Source organism: Oryctolagus cuniculus, chromosome 5 (genome assembly GCF_964237555.1).
Source record: "Oryctolagus cuniculus chromosome 5, mOryCun1.1, whole genome shotgun sequence".
In the NCBI taxonomy this organism is placed as follows: Eukaryota; Metazoa; Chordata; class Mammalia; order Lagomorpha; family Leporidae; genus Oryctolagus; species Oryctolagus cuniculus.
The window spans coordinates 99465245-99483467 of record NC_091436.1 but is presented as its reverse complement, the minus strand read 5'-3'; the positions used below and the strand labels follow the sequence as shown (position 1 = coordinate 99483467).

Here is an 18223-nt window from a genome sequence, read left to right as displayed (position 1 = left end):
TTCATTTCTCTTTATATACAGAAGATCAGTTTAGCATACATTAAGTAAAGATTTCAACAGTTTGCTCCCACACAGAAACATAAAGTGAAAAGTACTGTTTGAGTACTGGTTATAGCATTAGATCTCAATGTACAGCACACTAAGGACAAAGATCCTACATGAGGAGTAAGTGCACAGTGACTCCTATTGTTGACTTAACAAATTGACACTCTTGTTTATGGCCTCAGTAATCACCCTAGGCTCTTGTCATGAGCTGCCAAGGCTATGGAAGCCCCCTGAGTTCACTGACTCTGATAATTTTTAGACAAGGCCATGGTCAAAGTGGAAGTTCTCTCCTCCCTTCAGAGAAAGGTACCTCCTTCCTTGATGACCCGTTCTTTCCACTGGGATCTCACTCACGGAGATCTTTCATTTAGGTTTTTTTTTTCCCCCAGAGTGTCTTTGCTTTCCATGCCTGAAATACTCTCATGGGGTTTTCAGCCAGATCCGCATGCTTTAAGGGCTGATTCTGAGGCCAGAGTGCTGTTTAGGACATCTGCCATTCTATGGGTCTGCTGTGTATCTCACTTCCCATGTTGGATCATTCTCTCCCTTTTTGATTCTATCAGCTAGTATTTGCAGACACTATTCTTGTTTCTGTGATCCCTTTGGTTCTTAGTCCTATCATTATGATCAATTGTGAACAGAAATTGATCACTGGGACTAGTGAGATGGCATGGGTACATGCCACCTTGATGGGATTGAATTGGAATCACCTGGTATGTTTCTAACTCTTACCGTTTGAGGTAAGTCAGCTTGAGCATGTCCCAAATTGCACATCTCTTCCCTCTCTTATTCCCACTCTTACATTTAACAGTGATCACTTTTCAGTTAAGTTTCAGCACTTAAGAAGAATTGTGTATTGATTACAGTATTCAACCAAAAGTATTAAGTAGAACAAACAAAAAAAATACTAAGAGGGATAACATATCAAGTTGCTCATCAACAGTCAGGGTGAGGGCTGATCAAGTCACCATTTTTCATAGTGTTCATTTCACTTTAACAGGTTTCCTTTTTGGTGCTCAGTTAGTGGTCACCTATCAAGGAGAACAAGTGGTATTTGTCCCTTTGGGATTGGCTTATTTCACTCAGCATAATGTTTTCCAAATTCCTAACAGGGATCACTTTTCAGTTAAAATTTAAACACCTAAGAATAATTGTGTGTTAATTACAGAGTTCAACCAATGGAACTAGAACAAAAAAAAAAATACTAAAATGGATAAAGTATTACATTGTACATCAACCGTCAGGACAAGAGATTTGTTGTTGTTTTTCTAGGTCCTTCAGATGCATTGATAGCTCATTTATTTGGTACGTTTCCAATTTCTTCATGTAAGCACCGATTGCTATAAACTTCCCTCTTAAAACTACTTTTGATGTGTACTATAGTATTTGTTTTGATGTATTTTCATCTTCATTCACTTCCAGAAATTTTTTGATTTCTTCTATGACCCACCATTTCTTCGGGAGCATGTAATTCAAGCCTCAATGTGTTTGCATATGGTCTAGAGATTCTTGAGTTGTTTATTTCCAGCTTCATTCCATTGTGGTCAAAGAAGATGTACAGTATGATTTAGATTTTTCTTAATTTCCTGAGACTTGGTTTATGACCCAGCATATGATCTATCCTAGTGAAAGTTCCATGCACTAAGTAAAAGAGTGTGTGTTCTGCAAATTTGGGGGGAAGAATTCTGTAGATACCAGTTAGGTCTATTTGATCCAAAGTGTCAATTACCTCTGTTGTTTCTTCGTTGATTTTCTGTCTAGTTGATTTGTCCATTAAGAAAGTGGGGTGTTGAAGTCTCCATTACTATTGTACTGGAGTCTAGGTCTCCCTTTAGATCCATTAACATTTCTTAAAAAAATATTTATTTTATTTATTTGAATAACAGAGTTACAGAGAGAGGTAGAGACAGAGAGAGAGGTCCTCCATCCGTTGGTTCACTCCCCAGATGGCCACAATAGCCAGAGCTGTGCCAACTGAAACCAGGAGCCAGGAGCTTATTCCGGGTCTCCCACGTGTGTGAAGGGGCCCAAAGACTTGGCCCATCTTCTACTGCTTTCCCAGACCATAGCAGAGAGCTGAATCAGAAGAGGAGCAGCCGGGACTAGAACCTGTGCCCATATGGGATGCCAGCACTTCAGACATCACTGTTCCACAGTGTCGGCCCCCGTTAACATTACTTTAAATAACCAGGCAACCTACAACTGAGTACATATACATTATTATATTCACATATTCCTGTTGAATTAATCCCTTAATCATTAAGGGCATTACATAGTGTGCTTCACCGTCTATTTTAACAGCTTTTATGATAAAGTACACTTTGTCTGATATTAGGATGGCAACACCAGCTCTTTTTTGTTTCTATTAGCATGGAATTTTTTTTTGCATCCTTTCACTTTTACTCTGCATATATCTTTGTTGGTGAGATGTGCTTCTTGTAGGCAGCAAATAGATGGGTCTTTTTTTTTTTTTTTTTTTTTTTGACAGGCAGAGTGGACAGTGAGAGAGAGAGACAGAGAGAAAGGTCTTCCTTTGCCGTTGGTTCACCCTCCAATGGCCGGCCTGTGGCCAGCGCACCGCGCTGATCCGATGGCAGGAGCCAGGTACTTATCCTGGTCTCCCATGGGGTGCAGGGCCCAAGGACTTGGGCCATCCTCCACTGCACTCCCTGGCCACAGCAGAGAGCTGGCCTGGAAGGGGGGCAACCGGGACAGAATCCGGCACCCCGACTGGGACTAGAACCTGGTGTGCCGGCGCCGCAAGGTGGAGGATTAGCCTAGTGAGCCGCGGCGCCGGCCGGGGTCTTGTTTTTTGATCCATTTGGCTGGTTTGTATATTTTAACTGGAGAGCTAAGGCCATTTACATTCAAGTTGACTATTGATAAATAACGACTTGGCCCTGTCATTTTTCTATAAATATTCCTATTTTTTACTTTCGATTTCTTTTGTACTTTTACTTAGGGATTTTCTGCCCTCACATTATTTCATAATGATGGCTATTTTTTCTGTGTTTCTGTATGTAGCACATCCTTAAACATTTTTTTAAGACTGCATGAGTGATGACAAATTCTTTCAATTTCTGTTTGTTATGGAAGGTCTTTATTTCACCTTCATTCATAAATGAGACCTTTGCAGGGTCCATTATTCTGGGTTGCCAGATTTTTCTCTTAAGACCTGGACTATGTCTCACCATCCTCTCCTAACTTATAGAGTTTCTGAAGAGAAGTCAGCTGTGAGTCTAATTGGAGATCCTCTGAAAGTAATCTGGCATTTATCTCGTGTACTCTTTAGAATCTTTTCTTTAGGTTTTACTATGGAGAGTTTGACCACAGTGTGTCATAGTGAAGATCCTTTATGGTCATGTCTGTTAGGAGTTATGTGCATCCTTACTTGGACGTGCATTTCTCGTTATTGGGAAGTTTTCTGCCTTCTAGTCCATTATCTCTCCACACCTTCAGGAGCTCCTAAGACCTGAATGCTGCATCATATGATAGAAATTAATAAATGTCCAATGTTGTGTTTAAACTTCCTAATTTTTTTTGGTCTGACTGAAAGTTTTCAAAAGGTTTGTCTTCTTTTTTTGCATTTTTAAATTTATTTTTTAAGGAATACAAATTTCATTAAGTACAACATTAGGAATATAGTGATTCTTCCCACCATACCAACACTCCCACCCTTTCTCCTCCTCCTCCTCCTTCCCTTCCCAGTCCCATTCTCCATTAAGTTTCATTTTCAATTAACTTTGTACACAGAGGGCTGGAGCTGTGGCACAGCATGTTAAAACCCTGGCCTGAAGCACCAGCATTCCATACGGGTGCCAGTTCAAGTCCCAGCAGCTCCACTACCAATCCAGCTCTCTGCTATGGCCTGGGATAGCAGTAGAGGATAGCCCAAGTCCTTGGGCCCCTTCACCCACATGGGAGACCTCAAAGAAGTTCCTGGCTCCTGGCTTCTTATCAGCGCAGCTCCGGCCATTGTGGCCATGTGGGGAGTGAAGATGGAAGACCTCTCTCTCTGTCTCTACCTCTCTGTAACTCTTTCAAATAAACAAAATAAATCTTTAAAAAAAAAAACTTTGTATACAGATCAACTCTATAATAAGTAAAGATTTGCAGCCAAAAAAAAACCTGTTTTAGAACTAATTTTATAGTTAACTCTCATAACACAACTCATTGAGGATAGAGGTCCTGCATGGAGAGTTAGTGCACAATGACTCCTGCTGTTAATTTAACAATTAACACTCTTATGTATTATGTCAGTGACCATCTGAGGCCCTTGACATAAGCTATCTAGGCATGGAAGCCTTTTGAATCCATAATCTCTGGGCTTTTCAGCCAGACCAGGATGCGTTAAGGGCTGATTCTGAGGTCAGAATGCTACTTAAAGCAATCGTCATTCTATGAGTCTGCTGTGTGGACTGCTTACCAGTCCATTTGTAGCAAATGACAGGATTTTATTTTTTTTTACCACTGTGTAGTATTCCATAGTGTACATATCCCATAATTACTTTATCCAGTCTTTGATTGACAGATATTTAGGTTGATTCCATGTCTTAGCTATTGTGAATTGAGCTGCAATAAACATGGGGGTGCAGACAAGTTTTTTATTTACTAATTTCATTTCCCTGGGATAAATTCCCAGGAATGGGATGGCTGGGTCATATGATAGGTATATATTCAGATTTCTGAGGTATCTCCATACTGTCTTCCATAGTGGCTTTACCAGTTTACTTTCCCACCAACATTGGATTAGGGCACCTTTTTCTCCACATCCTTGCCAGCATTTGTTGTTTGTTGATTTTTGTATGAAAGCCATTCTGACAGGGGTGAGGTGAAACCTCATTGTGGTTTTGATTTGCATTTCCCTGACAGCTTGATCCTGAACATTTTTTCATGTGTCTGCTGGCCATTTGGATTTCCTCTTTTGAAAAATGTCTGTTTAAGTCATTGGCCCATCATTTAACTGGGTTGTTTGTTTTGTTGTTCATGAGTTTCCTGAGCTCTTTAAATAATTTGGATATTAATCCTTTATCAGTTGCATAGTTTGCAAATAACCTCTCCCATCTGTCAGTTACTGTTGCATTTTGCTGAGTATTTCTTTTGCAGTGTAGAAGCTTCTCAATTTGATGTAATCCCATTTGTAAATTTTGGCTTTCATTGCCTGTGACTCTGGGGATTTTCCAAGAACTGTTTGCCTTTGCCCATGTCTTACAGAGTTTCCTCAATGTTCTCTAAAAATTTTATGGCATCAGTTCATATATTTCAGTCTTTGAGCCATGTGGAGTGGATTTTTATGTAAGGAGTCCAATTTTCCCAGGAACATTTGTTAAGGAGACTGTGCTTGCTCCAGGGATTGGTTTAGCTCCTTTGTCAAAGATATGTTGGTTGCAGATGTGTGGATTGATTTCTGGAATTTCTGTTCTGTTCCATTGGTGTATCTATCTGTTTTTGTGCCAGTACTTGAATTTTTTGATTATAACTGGTATTGTTGTGCCTCTGGCTTTGTTTTATTGTATGAGATTGCTTTAGCTCTTTAGGGTCTTCTCTGTTTCCATTTGAATTTCAAATTCATATTTTCTGTATCTGAGAAGAATGCACATGGTATTTAGATTGGTGTCACATGAAATCTTTAAATTGCTTTTGCTAGTTAAACAAATTGATGACATTGATTCTTGAAATCCATGAATATGGAAGATTTTACCGGTGGTTGTTTTTTTGTTTTGTTTTGTTTTGTTTGTTTTGGTTTTGGTTTTGGTTTTGGTTTTGGTTTTGGTTTGGTATCTTCTTCTATCTCTTTCTTTAATGTTTTGTATTTCTCATCATAGAGCTCTTTGATGTCCTTGGTTAAATTTCTTCCAAGGTTTTTAAATTTTTTTGTAGCTATCATGAATGCTATTGATCTTAGAAGTTCTTTCTCAGCCATATCATTCATTGTATACAAAGGCTATTGATTTTTGTGTTGATTTTATATCCTGCCACTTTACCAAACTCTTTTATGAGTTCCCATAGTCTCTTAGTGGAGTCCTTTGGATCCCCTATATATAGAATCATGTCATCTGGAAATAGGGATAGTTTGACTTTCTCCTTCCCAATTTGTATCCCTTTGATATCCTTTTCTTGCCTAATGGCTCTGGCTAAAACTTCCAGGACTATATTGAATAGCAATAGTGAGAGTGAGAATCTTCATCTGGTTCTGGATCTTAGTGGAAATGCTTCGAGCTTTTCCCCCACTCAATAGGGATTCTGGCCATGAATTTGTCATAAATTGCCTTGATTGTATGTGATAAATGTTCATTCTATACACAATTTGCTTAAAACTTTCATCATGAAAGGGTGTTGTATTTTATCAGATTGAGATAATAAATTAAGATATCTATTGAGATAATCATATGGTTTTTGTTCTTCAGTTTATTATTGTGATATATCATATTGTTTTATTTGTGAATGTTGAACCATCCCTGCATGACAGGGATAAATTGAAACAAAAAAAAATACAAAAGATCTGTGAGACAAAGAGGTGGTTTTTAAGAAAATAAACAAAGTTGACACACTTTGGTCCAACTAACCAAAAAAGGGAGAAGATGCAAATCAATAAAATTGGGGATGAAAAAGGAAAAAGGGGAAAAAATGTAGCACAGAAATAAGAAGAATCACCAGAAATTCTACAAAGAGCTGTATACCAACAAATTGGGAAACCCAGAAGAAATGGAGAGATTTCTGAACACATATATTCTACCTAAATTGAGCCAAATAAATAAATAGAATTTTTAGGGAAAAAAGAGGAAAAATAAAAGTAGTCAAGAAATTGGAACAAAACAGTAAGCAAGAAGCGTAATATAATCATTCATTAAGAACTTTTTTTGGTTACAATTATTTTCCCAGAGAGAACAAGATAAAATGAGTTTAAAGAGAAAGAAAGAAATTTCTGTTAATTATTACAGAAAGCTTTCTGAAACTGTAGAATAAAAAAATTAAAAGTCTGACATCTCTAAACAGGTTTTAAGAGTCAAGATGTACCCTCTTTGTGGTTTCCTTCTAGAGAATGTATCTTTCCTTACAACTACTAGCTTACAATCATTTATCCAAATGAGCAATAAATCTAATGACTGTTTTCAAAGGAAGACATACAAATGGCCAACAGGTACATGGAAAAATGTTCAGCATCACTAATCATTAGGGAAATGCAAATCAAAACCACAATAAAGTAAAACCTCACCCTGTTTAGATTGAACATTATCCAAAAGACAAACAATAATATGCTCTGGTCAGGATGTGAAGAAAAGAGAACCCTTGCACACTGCTGTTTGGGAATGAAAATTGGTACAGCCATTGTAGAAGACATTATGGAGATTCCTCAGAAATTAAAAATAGAATTAGTGTATGATCTAGCAATCTCACCATTTGGTATATATCCAAAGGAAATTAATCAGTCTGTCAGTTCATCTGCAATCCCATGTTTATTGCAGTGCTATTCACAATAACCAAGAAACATAAACAGCTTAAGTGTCCAGCAGTTGATGAATGGATAAAGAAAATGTGATTCACATCCACAGTGAATGATATTCAATCATAAAAAGGATGAAATCATGTCATTTGCAACAACATGGATGGAATTTAGAGATTATTATGTTATGAAGCCCTGCACAGAAACACAAGTATCTCATGATTTCACTCACATGTAGAATCAAATGAAGTTGTTTATAAAGAAGTTAAGAGTTTAGGGGCTGGCCTGTGGCATAGTGGGTAAAGCCACTGCCTGCAGTGCCGGCATCCCATATGGGTGCTGGTTCGAGTCCCAGCTGCTCCACTTCCAATCCAATTCTGCTATGGCCTGAGAAAGCAGTAGAAAGATGGCCCAAGTCCTTGGTCCCCTGCATCCTTATGAAAACAGGAACAAGCTCCAGGCTCCTGGCTTCGGATTGACACAGCTCCAGCTGTTGCAGCCAGTTGGGGAGTGAACCAGCAGATGGAAGACCTATCTCTCTCTCTCTCTCTCTCTCTCTCTCTGCCTCTCCTTTCTCTGTGTAACTCTTTCAAATAAATAAATAAATATTTTTTTAAAAGTAAGAGTATAATTGTACTTGCCAGAGATTGGAGAGAATACGGAGGAGAACGTTTTGAGGAAATGTTGGTTAATGAGTACTGAGTTACAGTTAGAAAAGAGAAAGACGGCCGGCGCCATGGCTCAATAGGCTAATCCTCCGCCTGTGGCGCAGGCACACCAGGTTCTAGTCCCCGTCGGGGCGCCGGATTCTGTCCCGGTTGCCCCTCTTCCAGGCCAGCTCTCTGCTGTGGCCCGGGAGTGCAGTGGAGGATGGCCTAAGTCCTTGGGCCCTGCACCCCATGGGAGACCAGGAGAAGCACCTGGCTCCTGACATCGGATCAGCGCGATGCACTGGCCGTAGCGCGCCGGCCACAGCGGCCATTGGAGGATGAACCAATGGCAAAAGAAAGACCTTTCTCTCTCTCTCTCTCTCTCTCTCTCTCTCTCTCTCCTCTCACTGTCCACTCTGCCTGTCAAAAATAAAAAAAAAAATTAAAAAAAAAGAAAAGAGAAAGATCTATTGCACAGTAGGATAACTATAGATAATGGTATTGTGCTGTATATTTTTCTTAAAAAAACTAGAATAGTATTTTTAATGTTTCATCATAAATAAATAATATGTGTTTGAGAAATAGATGTGTTTACCCTAATTTGAACATTGCAGTTTTTTCATGTATTGAGACATCACATAGTATCCCATAAATATGTACAATTTTTATGTCAGTTAAAATTCAAAACAATAGGAAAAAAAGGTTTTCAACTATGCTTTGTTTAATCCATATGATTTAGTTCTCCTCATTATGGTTTTAAATTGAGCCAAGTTATATCTTCCAATAGATGCATTATATAGCGTAATTGTAGCAACAAAACACAGCCAGCCAAATTCAGATGTACAATAGACCTTGCTTTAACCCAATCCTTGGGTCTATGATTAGGTGCTTTAGATGTGAATATACCTTGTAATAAAGGCTTTTGGTATTTCAGTGATTAATCCCTTTTTACAGGATCCAGGGTGATCAGTTCATATTGATTTTGCTTACTAAATAATACTCTAATAAAGTTTCACTGAAGTCTAATAATGAGGTCTTTCTCAGTCCCTGTGTGTTTTAAACATGATTATAGGAATTGCTTTGTTCAAATCTTTGCAGTCTCCCGAAATCTCAAGCATCCATCCACAAATCATTCTAAGTGATTCAGAAAATTTATGAGCCTACTTCCTAATGCCTTATAAGTCTATATTTCACATTTCTACTGAATTGTATATAATCAATAACTACTATTTCTTCATTATTTCCCAACTTGTCCATATGTGCCCCCTTTGGGAGAGATAGATTTTTTTTAAAGATTTATTTATTTATTTATTTATTTGAAAGTCAAGTTATTCAGAGAGAGAAGGAGAGGCAGAGAGAGAGAGAGAGAGAGAGAGAGGATGAGAATCTTCCATCTGCTGGTTCATTCCCCAGTTGGCTGTAACAGCCAGAGCTGTGCCAATCTGAAGCCAGGAGCTTCTTCCAGATCTCCCACATGGGTGCAGGGGCCCAAGGACTTGGGCCATCTTCCACTGTTTTCTCAAGCCATAGCAGAGAGCTGGATCAGAAATGGAGCAGCCAGAATTTGAACTGGCACCCATATGGGATGCCAACACTGCAGACAGCAGCTTTACCTGCTACGCCACAGCGCCGGCCCCTGAGAGAGGTAGATTTTAAGAGCTGAGGATTACAGGATTTTTTTGTGCAATTTGGTGTATCTCCTTCATTATTAGGAGTTCTATTTCTTTCTGTAGTCCCATTTTCTCTTGATGTATCCATAAAAGTACCGTCTGTTCTTAGCATCATTTTGTTTTCTGCTTTATCTGACTTGCAACTTCACTCTTCCCTGAAGACATTATGAAGTTACCGTTTATTCTTGATTTGTTGCTCACCTGCTTTCCCCACCTTTTCTCTCCCTGTCCCCACCTCTATCCCACGTGGATTTTCATTATCCAAGGAGTAGAATACCGTAACTCCTAAAAGCATAACTTTGGAGTCAAGTAAGAAACAGCTCAGCTGTTTATTGTTGTGGAACCCTGGTTACTTAATCGCCAGAAGTCTCAATTGCTCCATTTCTGAGAAAGAAGTGGTTGTAATACTATGTGCTGCACAGGGTTGTTTAAGGTATCAAATAAAATAGTGCACATCAAAGTTTCTCATCCTTAGCACTGTAGACATTTGGAGCTGAGTTATTCTTTGTTCTGAGGGCTGTCCATGGAATCATAGGATGTTGAGCAGCAACTCAACCTCCACTACTCAAGGCCAGCAACAACGCCCTCCCCAGTTATGACAGCCAAATATGACTCCAGACTTTGCCAATGGACCCCTAGAAGGAAAAACTGCCCCCATTAACAACCACTGAGGGGTCAGCTCTGTGGTGTATTAAGCTAAGCCTCACATGCAACACCAGCGTCCCATATGATCACCAGTTCATGTCCCAGCTGCTCCTCTTCTGATTCAGCTCTCTGCCATGGCCTGGGAAAACAGTGGAAGATGGTCTGAGTGTTTGGGCCCCTGTGCCAGCATGGGAGACTGAAAAAAGCTCCTGGATCCTGGCTTTGGATCAGCCCAGCTCCAGCCATTGTTGCCATTTGGAGAGTGAACCAGCAGATAGAAGATCTCTCTCTCTCTCTCTCTCTCTCTCTCTCTTTAGCTCTCTCTGTCTGTTACTCTGCCTCTGAAATAACTAAATAAATCTTAAAAAAGAAACACTGATGTGCATCAAACATTTAACACTGTGATAATGTGATAAATTATGGCTAAATGGAAAGAATTAATGTGCATTCTCAATACAAGTGGCCAATATAATGGTTAGCACTGACTGCTTAATATATGAGTAGATAAACAATATGATCCCGAAGCCAATGAACTTCAAGCATTCTCTATCCTTCCTATCTTATACTAAAATATAGATATCTCAACTAAAAATAAAGTACTTGTGTTTCAAAAAACATTTTAGATAAGTGACTATGTACACAGTTTAGGTTACCCTTCCAACTTAATGCATAGATTTATATTCTAAATCTTAAGGAAGTTTTTTTTTGGTAAATTCCAATGAGGATAGCCATAGCTAGTATATTGCAATAAAATTCAATGCCAAGTATTGAATCGATTCTTTGATTAAAAAGAATATTTCAGATTGTTATTCCAGTTATTAAGTCATTGATGTAGTAAGAGAACAAAGCTCAAACTACATTTTGGTGCTCATTAATCAAAGTTCATTATATAAGTTCCATGTTTCATGCAGTCTTCTAGACATTTGGGACACATTATTGAACATAACCATGATATAATCCTATACAACCTCCATTATAGAAATTAATAAATGTATACATAAAATAAAAATAAATAATAATCATAACTTCTAAACTATTTGCCTTAGAAATATTCTAGGTGAGACTGACAGCAAAATTCCAGTTGATGACTGTAATCCAACCAGAAACATTTTGTGACTGCATTCACTGTTTGCCATTTCGTTGCTCATCTGTGATTTCATTTTACTGAACTCTGACTTTGTCCTGTGATCTGAATTACAATGAGGATATTAAATCAAATCTGTGGGGGTTTTTTTGCATACTTTGTGATTTCAGACATTTAGATTATGGTTTGCTGTGTGTGTAATTTTTTAAATTGTCTCAAAAACAGTATTCCTTTTACTTTCTCTAGGTTTTCTCTAATGATTTAACTTTATATCATATTTTATGCTGTGATCTAACAGATCAGTAAAGTGATTTTTAAAAATAACTATATAATATATTATTTTTTTAAAATTTATTTATTTGAGAGACTGAGTTACAGACAGAGAGAGCAATATATGATTTTTTTTTTTTGACAGGCAGAGTGGATAGTGAGAGAGAGAGACAGAGAGAAAGGTCTTCCTTTTGCCATTGGTTCACCCTCCAATGGCCACCATGGCTGGCGCGCTGCAGCCGGCGCACCACGCTGATCCGAAGGCAGGAGCCAGGTGCTTCTCCTGGTCTCCCATGGGGTGCAGGGCCCAAGCACTTGGGCCATCCTCCACTGCCTTCCCGGGGCACAGCAGAGAGCTGGCCTGGAAGAGGGGCAACCAGAAAAGAATCCAGCACCCCGACCGGGACTAGAACCCGGTGTGCCGGCACCGCTAGGTGGAGGATTAGCCTATTGAGCCACGGCGCCAGCCGCAATATATGATTTTTACATCTCACTTTTTTCATCTGTAAAATGGAACCTTTAAAATGCTTAACTCAACAAGATTGTCTGAAGAATTAAATAAGATAATGTTTGCAAAAGAAAATAGAACTAAAGAAAATACCAAGCACAGTAGTTAAGTATTTTCTGTACCTTTCCTAGACACTTACTTGTTTCTATTATTTCAAATATCTTAATGCAATAAATGAAATATTTTATCTTGTTAATTGTATCTGGGGAGGATGCAGGATTACAATTAAATAAAAGCAAATATATATCTAGCAGGACTGTATAAGTAATATCTCTTTGGCTGCAAATCACTAGTTTCAAAAGTAAATCCCTCTAAAGGTGAAAACCATGAATGTTCTTGCACATAACCCTTTCTCTACATGTTTTCTCTGATTCTAAGAGACATGCTCATTGTTAGGACATTTGAACATTACAGAAATTCATCATCTGGAAAGTAAAGAGTCCCTGTATCTACATAGCACCCCAACTCTTTACCTCTAGAGATAATTAATGTGGTGATCTATGTATACGCTCGTTTGGTTTTCTTCACCATAGACTAATTTATATTTTTATTACAATAAGATCACATTATGTGTACTGTTTTGCAACTGGCTTTTATGCACTTAAAATATGTATTTGGTGTCTGGGTCAACACATGCTGTTCCTTCATTTCTAACAGCTGTCAAGGGCAGTAACTTGAGGATGCATTTGTGGCTCTCTCTATCCACGAAGTCACATAGAATTTAGATTTGATAGGAAAAAGCCCTGCAGCTGGCCCTTGCACTGCTAACCACCAGCCTGCCCTCTCCACGTAACAAGTGACTCAGAAGATATCAGTCACCACAGCAGACCAAGCCTTCCTCAACACAGCAAGAAGGTTCATCCAAATGGTGACTACATATTCATACAACAGTTAATCCCAAGGATCACAGAAACACTACAGATGCAAAACCTTTGAAGTGGCACTCCTTTTTGGAGTGTGGAGCCCAGTTGTGTGTAGTCTACTTACAGCAGGGAAGAAATTGTATTTGAGGATGTTAATGTCAATCTGATTTTTTTTTCAGCTCTGTTTCTTACGTCATAACATCACAATGTATTGACCTAGAAATCAAAACATAAATAAAAATCTCAGAATTTAAGACCATGGGACAAGATAAAACAGACAGAGTTCTTGATTAAGAAACTAATACTGGAATATAACCCAAGTAATAAAGTTAGGCATTCATATTCAAAATAAGCACGTATTCAATTATCACAGTCTCTGTTTCACAGAGGAAGCATTAAGCATTCATGTCATAAGTTTATTTACAAACATATTTAGTATGCTATGGGCATTCATGCATTTGACCCATTTTGCAAAGAGATTGCACCTCTCAAAATACTCCTCTTATCAGTTAAATGGGTGAACTAAATCATCCTTATTTCTTAAGCAGCTGGTGTCTTACCAAGAAGAAAGGAGCAAAAAATCCAGATCCAAAGTATGAAGTTTTCGTTAGTAACCACCACTTCTTTTCCAACAAAAAGGGCAAATTTTTCCCTGAGTCCTTCTCAAAGCAGCGCTTTCAACCAGAGGTTGTGAACCTACAGATGCTCTGTCCCAAGATAGCACTGTTGGAAACTTTGCAAAAGGAGCAGGGACCAAAGGCAGAAGAAATGGGGAAACCACACCACGTTCCCTTTTTCTGCCACAACCTTATTCCCTTGCTTGCAAGGACCAAAAGAGAACATGGGATATGTCATTAAGGCTCCTGGCTTCGGATCAGCACAGCTCTGGCCATTGCGGCCATCTGGGGAGTGAACCAATAGGTGGAAGACCTCTCTCTCTGTCTGTAACTCTGTCTTTCTAATAAATAAAATAAATCTTAAAAAAAAAAAAAAGAAAGAAAGAAAATTGTACAAGAGGCCATTCATCCCCATTTCACTTCTCTCATTTCAAAACCTATATCCCATCACTCGGATGTTGACTCAGAGCAACTGAGACCTGTCTTCTCTTTTCTCAGCTTTCATTAGCTCTCTTTGTCTCCTTTGCTTACAGAAGAGCAGATATTTTTAAGCCAAATGTCAATGTGTCAAACACTAAATATCCGTTCCCATGCAATGCAGTGTCTGTAATTATATACTTCATTGTAACAAATGTGATATTATTGAATTTGTGCACCACATTCACAAGTAATTGACAGACAGGTGGAAAGAGTACTCTGTACTGACAGCATGGAGTATTCAACTTAATTGATACCTTTATTAAGTGGTATTTAAAATTGCAGACTCTACATTAGTGGATTTTGGGCATAACGGCGATAATAAACTCCCTTGGCAAAGAAACAAGAGACATTAAATCAAGTGCCACTTTTATGGCTGGGCAGTCTATGATACCTCTGTGACATAACCCAGGAGCCGTGGAGTTAGAGACAGAGGCAATAGCTCCTTCCTTCTGACAGGAATCCTAATGAAACCAGGATTGTGCAGAAAGCTGTCCCCCAGTCCCAAGGCTCCCTGAAACCCTGAACTTTCTGAAGGCCATTGTCCAGTTGGTTAAAGATTAAATACTACATGATTCAAAATCTCGTAGATAAAACATAGGGTGGTGAAGAGATCAGAAAGCAGTAGGTGGGTCCTGGCTTCTGTCTTTTCATTCCCCAGTCATCACAGAGCCCAAGCAGCAGTAGGCAAGGTGGGGGTTCAGTGTCTCTTTGTGCCCCAAATAAGTCAAAGTGAACCTGTTGGAAATATCGTTTTGAGAAACAAAAAGTTCTAGTCATGCTATTTATGGCTGTTTCAACTTGTCTTTTTCAGATACCATTGTTCTTATCGCTTCAATAGCAGTTGTTTCTGCAAAAACTCAGGGTAATATTTTTGCCACGTCCGCACTCAGAAGTCTCCGTTTCCTGCAGATCCTCCGTATGGTGCGCATGGACCGAAGGGGAGGCACTTGGAAATTATTAGGTTCAGTGGTTTATGCCCACAGCAAGGTAAACTTGGCTTTCTGAGTTTTGGAAACAAAATTTTGCAACTTTTTCATGGCTTGCTGCAATATTTGATTAACCTTTCAGAAGTCAGCTTTAGTCATTACAGAAATTGGGTAAAGTACTTTGAGGTCATGATGTATAACAGATTATTTTTAAAGCCATCATAAATATCCAAGAAGTAGTAAAGTGAGTGAAACTGTGCATAAACTTGTTCTTCATTTTTCTAAGTTTTTTTTACCTTTTGGAAGATTTTTGCCTCTAAAAATATTTCATTCCTTTTATGTCTAGGAATTAATCACAGCTTGGTACATAGGATTTTTGGTTCTCATTTTTTCATCTTTCCTTGTCTATCTGGTGGAAAAGGATGCCAATAAAGAGTTTTCTACATATGCAGATGCTCTCTGGTGGGGCACAGTAAGTATAAAAAATCTTTTTTTTTTTTTTTTTTTTTTTTTACTGTGTGTTCTGAAATGTTTCCTTTGAATACAAAGTATGGTCCCCATAGATGGTCTCAGTAAAAATGTTCATGTGCAAAGCAGAGTTATGTGAAAATACACACATTCAGGAATACTGAAATGAAGGTAGAGGGGCAAAAGTGTCATCTTCCATGGTATGGGAGGGAAGTCAGCTGAATCTCCACTAGATGTAATCTATTTACATGATAAAGTTCAGAATTGTTTTTGCATTGCTACAACTTCCAGAGTTGTAAAATAGATCCAAGACCATGAAAGGTACAGAGCCCCATATAACCATAATCCAGTAACCTCAGCAGGCTTACTCTGAGCAACACGTAGTTTTACTTGGAGGCGAAAGTTCCCCCTCCATCATCAAAAAACTTGTAACAGTCATTGGAATTTGTACCCCACTGAGAATGTCACAGGATATGGGAATGCTTTGTGCAATATATAAATTATATTTCTTTTTATTTTCTTCCTTTAACACATTTGAAAGGAAGTTATATGAAAATATCCAACATTTATAATTGTGTAAAAAAATTCCCAGTCTCTTTGGTCCAACAAAGTAACCTTATCTTATAAATCATCATTAATATTCCTTGAGTGCTAGATTGTTACCAAAATAAAAATATGTCATTTTCTTAAACTGTGGTGAAAACACTGATCCTGTTTCTTTGTTTCATGGAACACAGATATGAGATACTAGTTGTGTTGTTCTACTACTCATCAAAATCTCATCAGCAAAACCTGGAACTCGTGCCCACCACAAGTAAAATTTGTCAGGGCTGTATTAAGCAGAATGTGGTATATTGGTTAGTTACATAGCAATAAAATGGATAAAAATCAGTAATACATTCAAAGATGGAGATTTTTTTTCTTAGTTATCCGAATAAATGTGTATGAGACTGTGCCATTGCATTCTGGTCATTAAATGATTTAGCTTCTGACATCTCTTCTGTCATCACAAGTAATAATGAATATTTTGAAAAGAGGAGAGTAGAAACTTGAAAGAAAGCAGTCATCTGATCAAGAGTTTTTTATATGTAGAGAGCAAATGGAAATCTGTTACCAATGCTGGGATAAGCTGTGTAAACTGAGAAAACAGGAGGCTTTTCTTGCTAACAGAGGAGAGAGAGTTTACCATCCCAGCCTTCACAGCAATGGTTTGGACTCAGATTCATTCTTTGCTTTTCTTGGAAAATTGTAGTATATTTAAATTACTGAGGCACCCAGGTGTACCTTTTCCCACTGAGATGTAGTCGGTGAGTTTAGTGCTTTATCATTTTTCCATCGGTCTTCCTCTTTTCCTTATTACTAATAAGAATTGCTATATTGTGTGTTAAAAAGTGTGTGGGCAACTCTTAATATACCTCCCACTTAAGTCACCAGCTTGTTTCTTTTGCCAAAATAACCCATATAACAGGGTTTTAGAGGTCATCTTTCAGGAAAAAGCAATATATTTTTCATTGATTTTTATTTCAGTAGTGCTATCTTGATGGATGTTTAACCTGCACTTACCAGGCTCCTGAGTGGCCTAGTTATGTTTCTATTTTTAAAGAAATGTAGTTTTGGTAAGATAGTAAAAATATCCTCAGACATTAGGCTTCTAGGAATGAAAAAGGCCTTGTTGATCCCAAGTGGGATTGCTGATGTCAACTGGCCCATTATTGAAAGTGTCTGAAGTCTAAAAAGGCAGAAAAAAGCAAGTAGGCTTATTATTTCCATTCATTATATAAAGAACATATAGTAAGTCTCTAATTTTAAATAAAATAAATTTAGGCTATTATGCCTTTTATTATATGTTAATCAAGACCTTAGTGAAATAAATGGCTGTATGTTTTAGTAAAAAAAAAAAGTGCCCATGTTCATATAGCAGACATCTTAAGTATGGCAGTATCCCGAACATACCCCAAATTGGAGTATCTCTAAGTGCTAGGCCTTGGTGAAAGAAGGAAATCCCATTTTATTGAAAGAGCCCAGAGACTCAACATTAAGTTTCAAATTGCATTTCGTGTGCTACAGATATAATGTCCCAGTGAATTTCAAATAATACATACTAAATTCATTTCATTAACATGGTGAAGACTGTCCTCAAAACCAACTTTTGGTAGGAAACTATAGTGTTAGTAATATTGTTCAAGGCCAATAAGTTTCAAATAACTTTGGTCCCTGAAAATAGTTCCATAGTAGTGAATAGCAATACCTAGCCTATTGGGTGAGAAAGGTAAATAAAGGGCCTGGTACCAAGACCAGGGCAAGTGCCCAAAGATGGTGGCTAATGGTGTAGTGATCTGTGGGTGTTAGTGGGAACACCTTTTTAACAAAAGGAACACAAAGGAACCATATGCTTTGTTGTGTTCAAGTACAGAGGGGCTTGAGAATTTGAGGTTGTGATGAAAAGCTGTTCTGAAGTGGTAACTAACAGGACATTGATGGCAGAAAGTAGAGGGGTGAGCAGGGGTCACTCACTAGAGGTACTAAGCAGAGGCACTGGCAGCTCCTGGAAAA

The 18223-nt window shown here is 38.2% G+C and overlaps 1 protein-coding gene across 3 annotated transcripts in view; it reads left to right on the top strand.

The window, feature by feature from the left end:
* The window catches only part of KCNQ5 (potassium voltage-gated channel subfamily Q member 5), a 634869-nt gene that overhangs the window by 490605 nt on the left and 126041 nt on the right, over nucleotides 1–18223 (top strand). For all 3 annotated transcript variants that reach the window (XM_051854552.2, XM_051854551.2, XM_051854550.2), the window contains exons 4-5: nucleotides 15088–15263; nucleotides 15549–15674. In XM_051854552.2, coding sequence (XP_051710512.2) covers nucleotides 15088–15263; nucleotides 15549–15674 — 302 coding nt within the window. The remainder of the gene's footprint in view (nucleotides 1–15087; nucleotides 15264–15548; nucleotides 15675–18223) is intronic.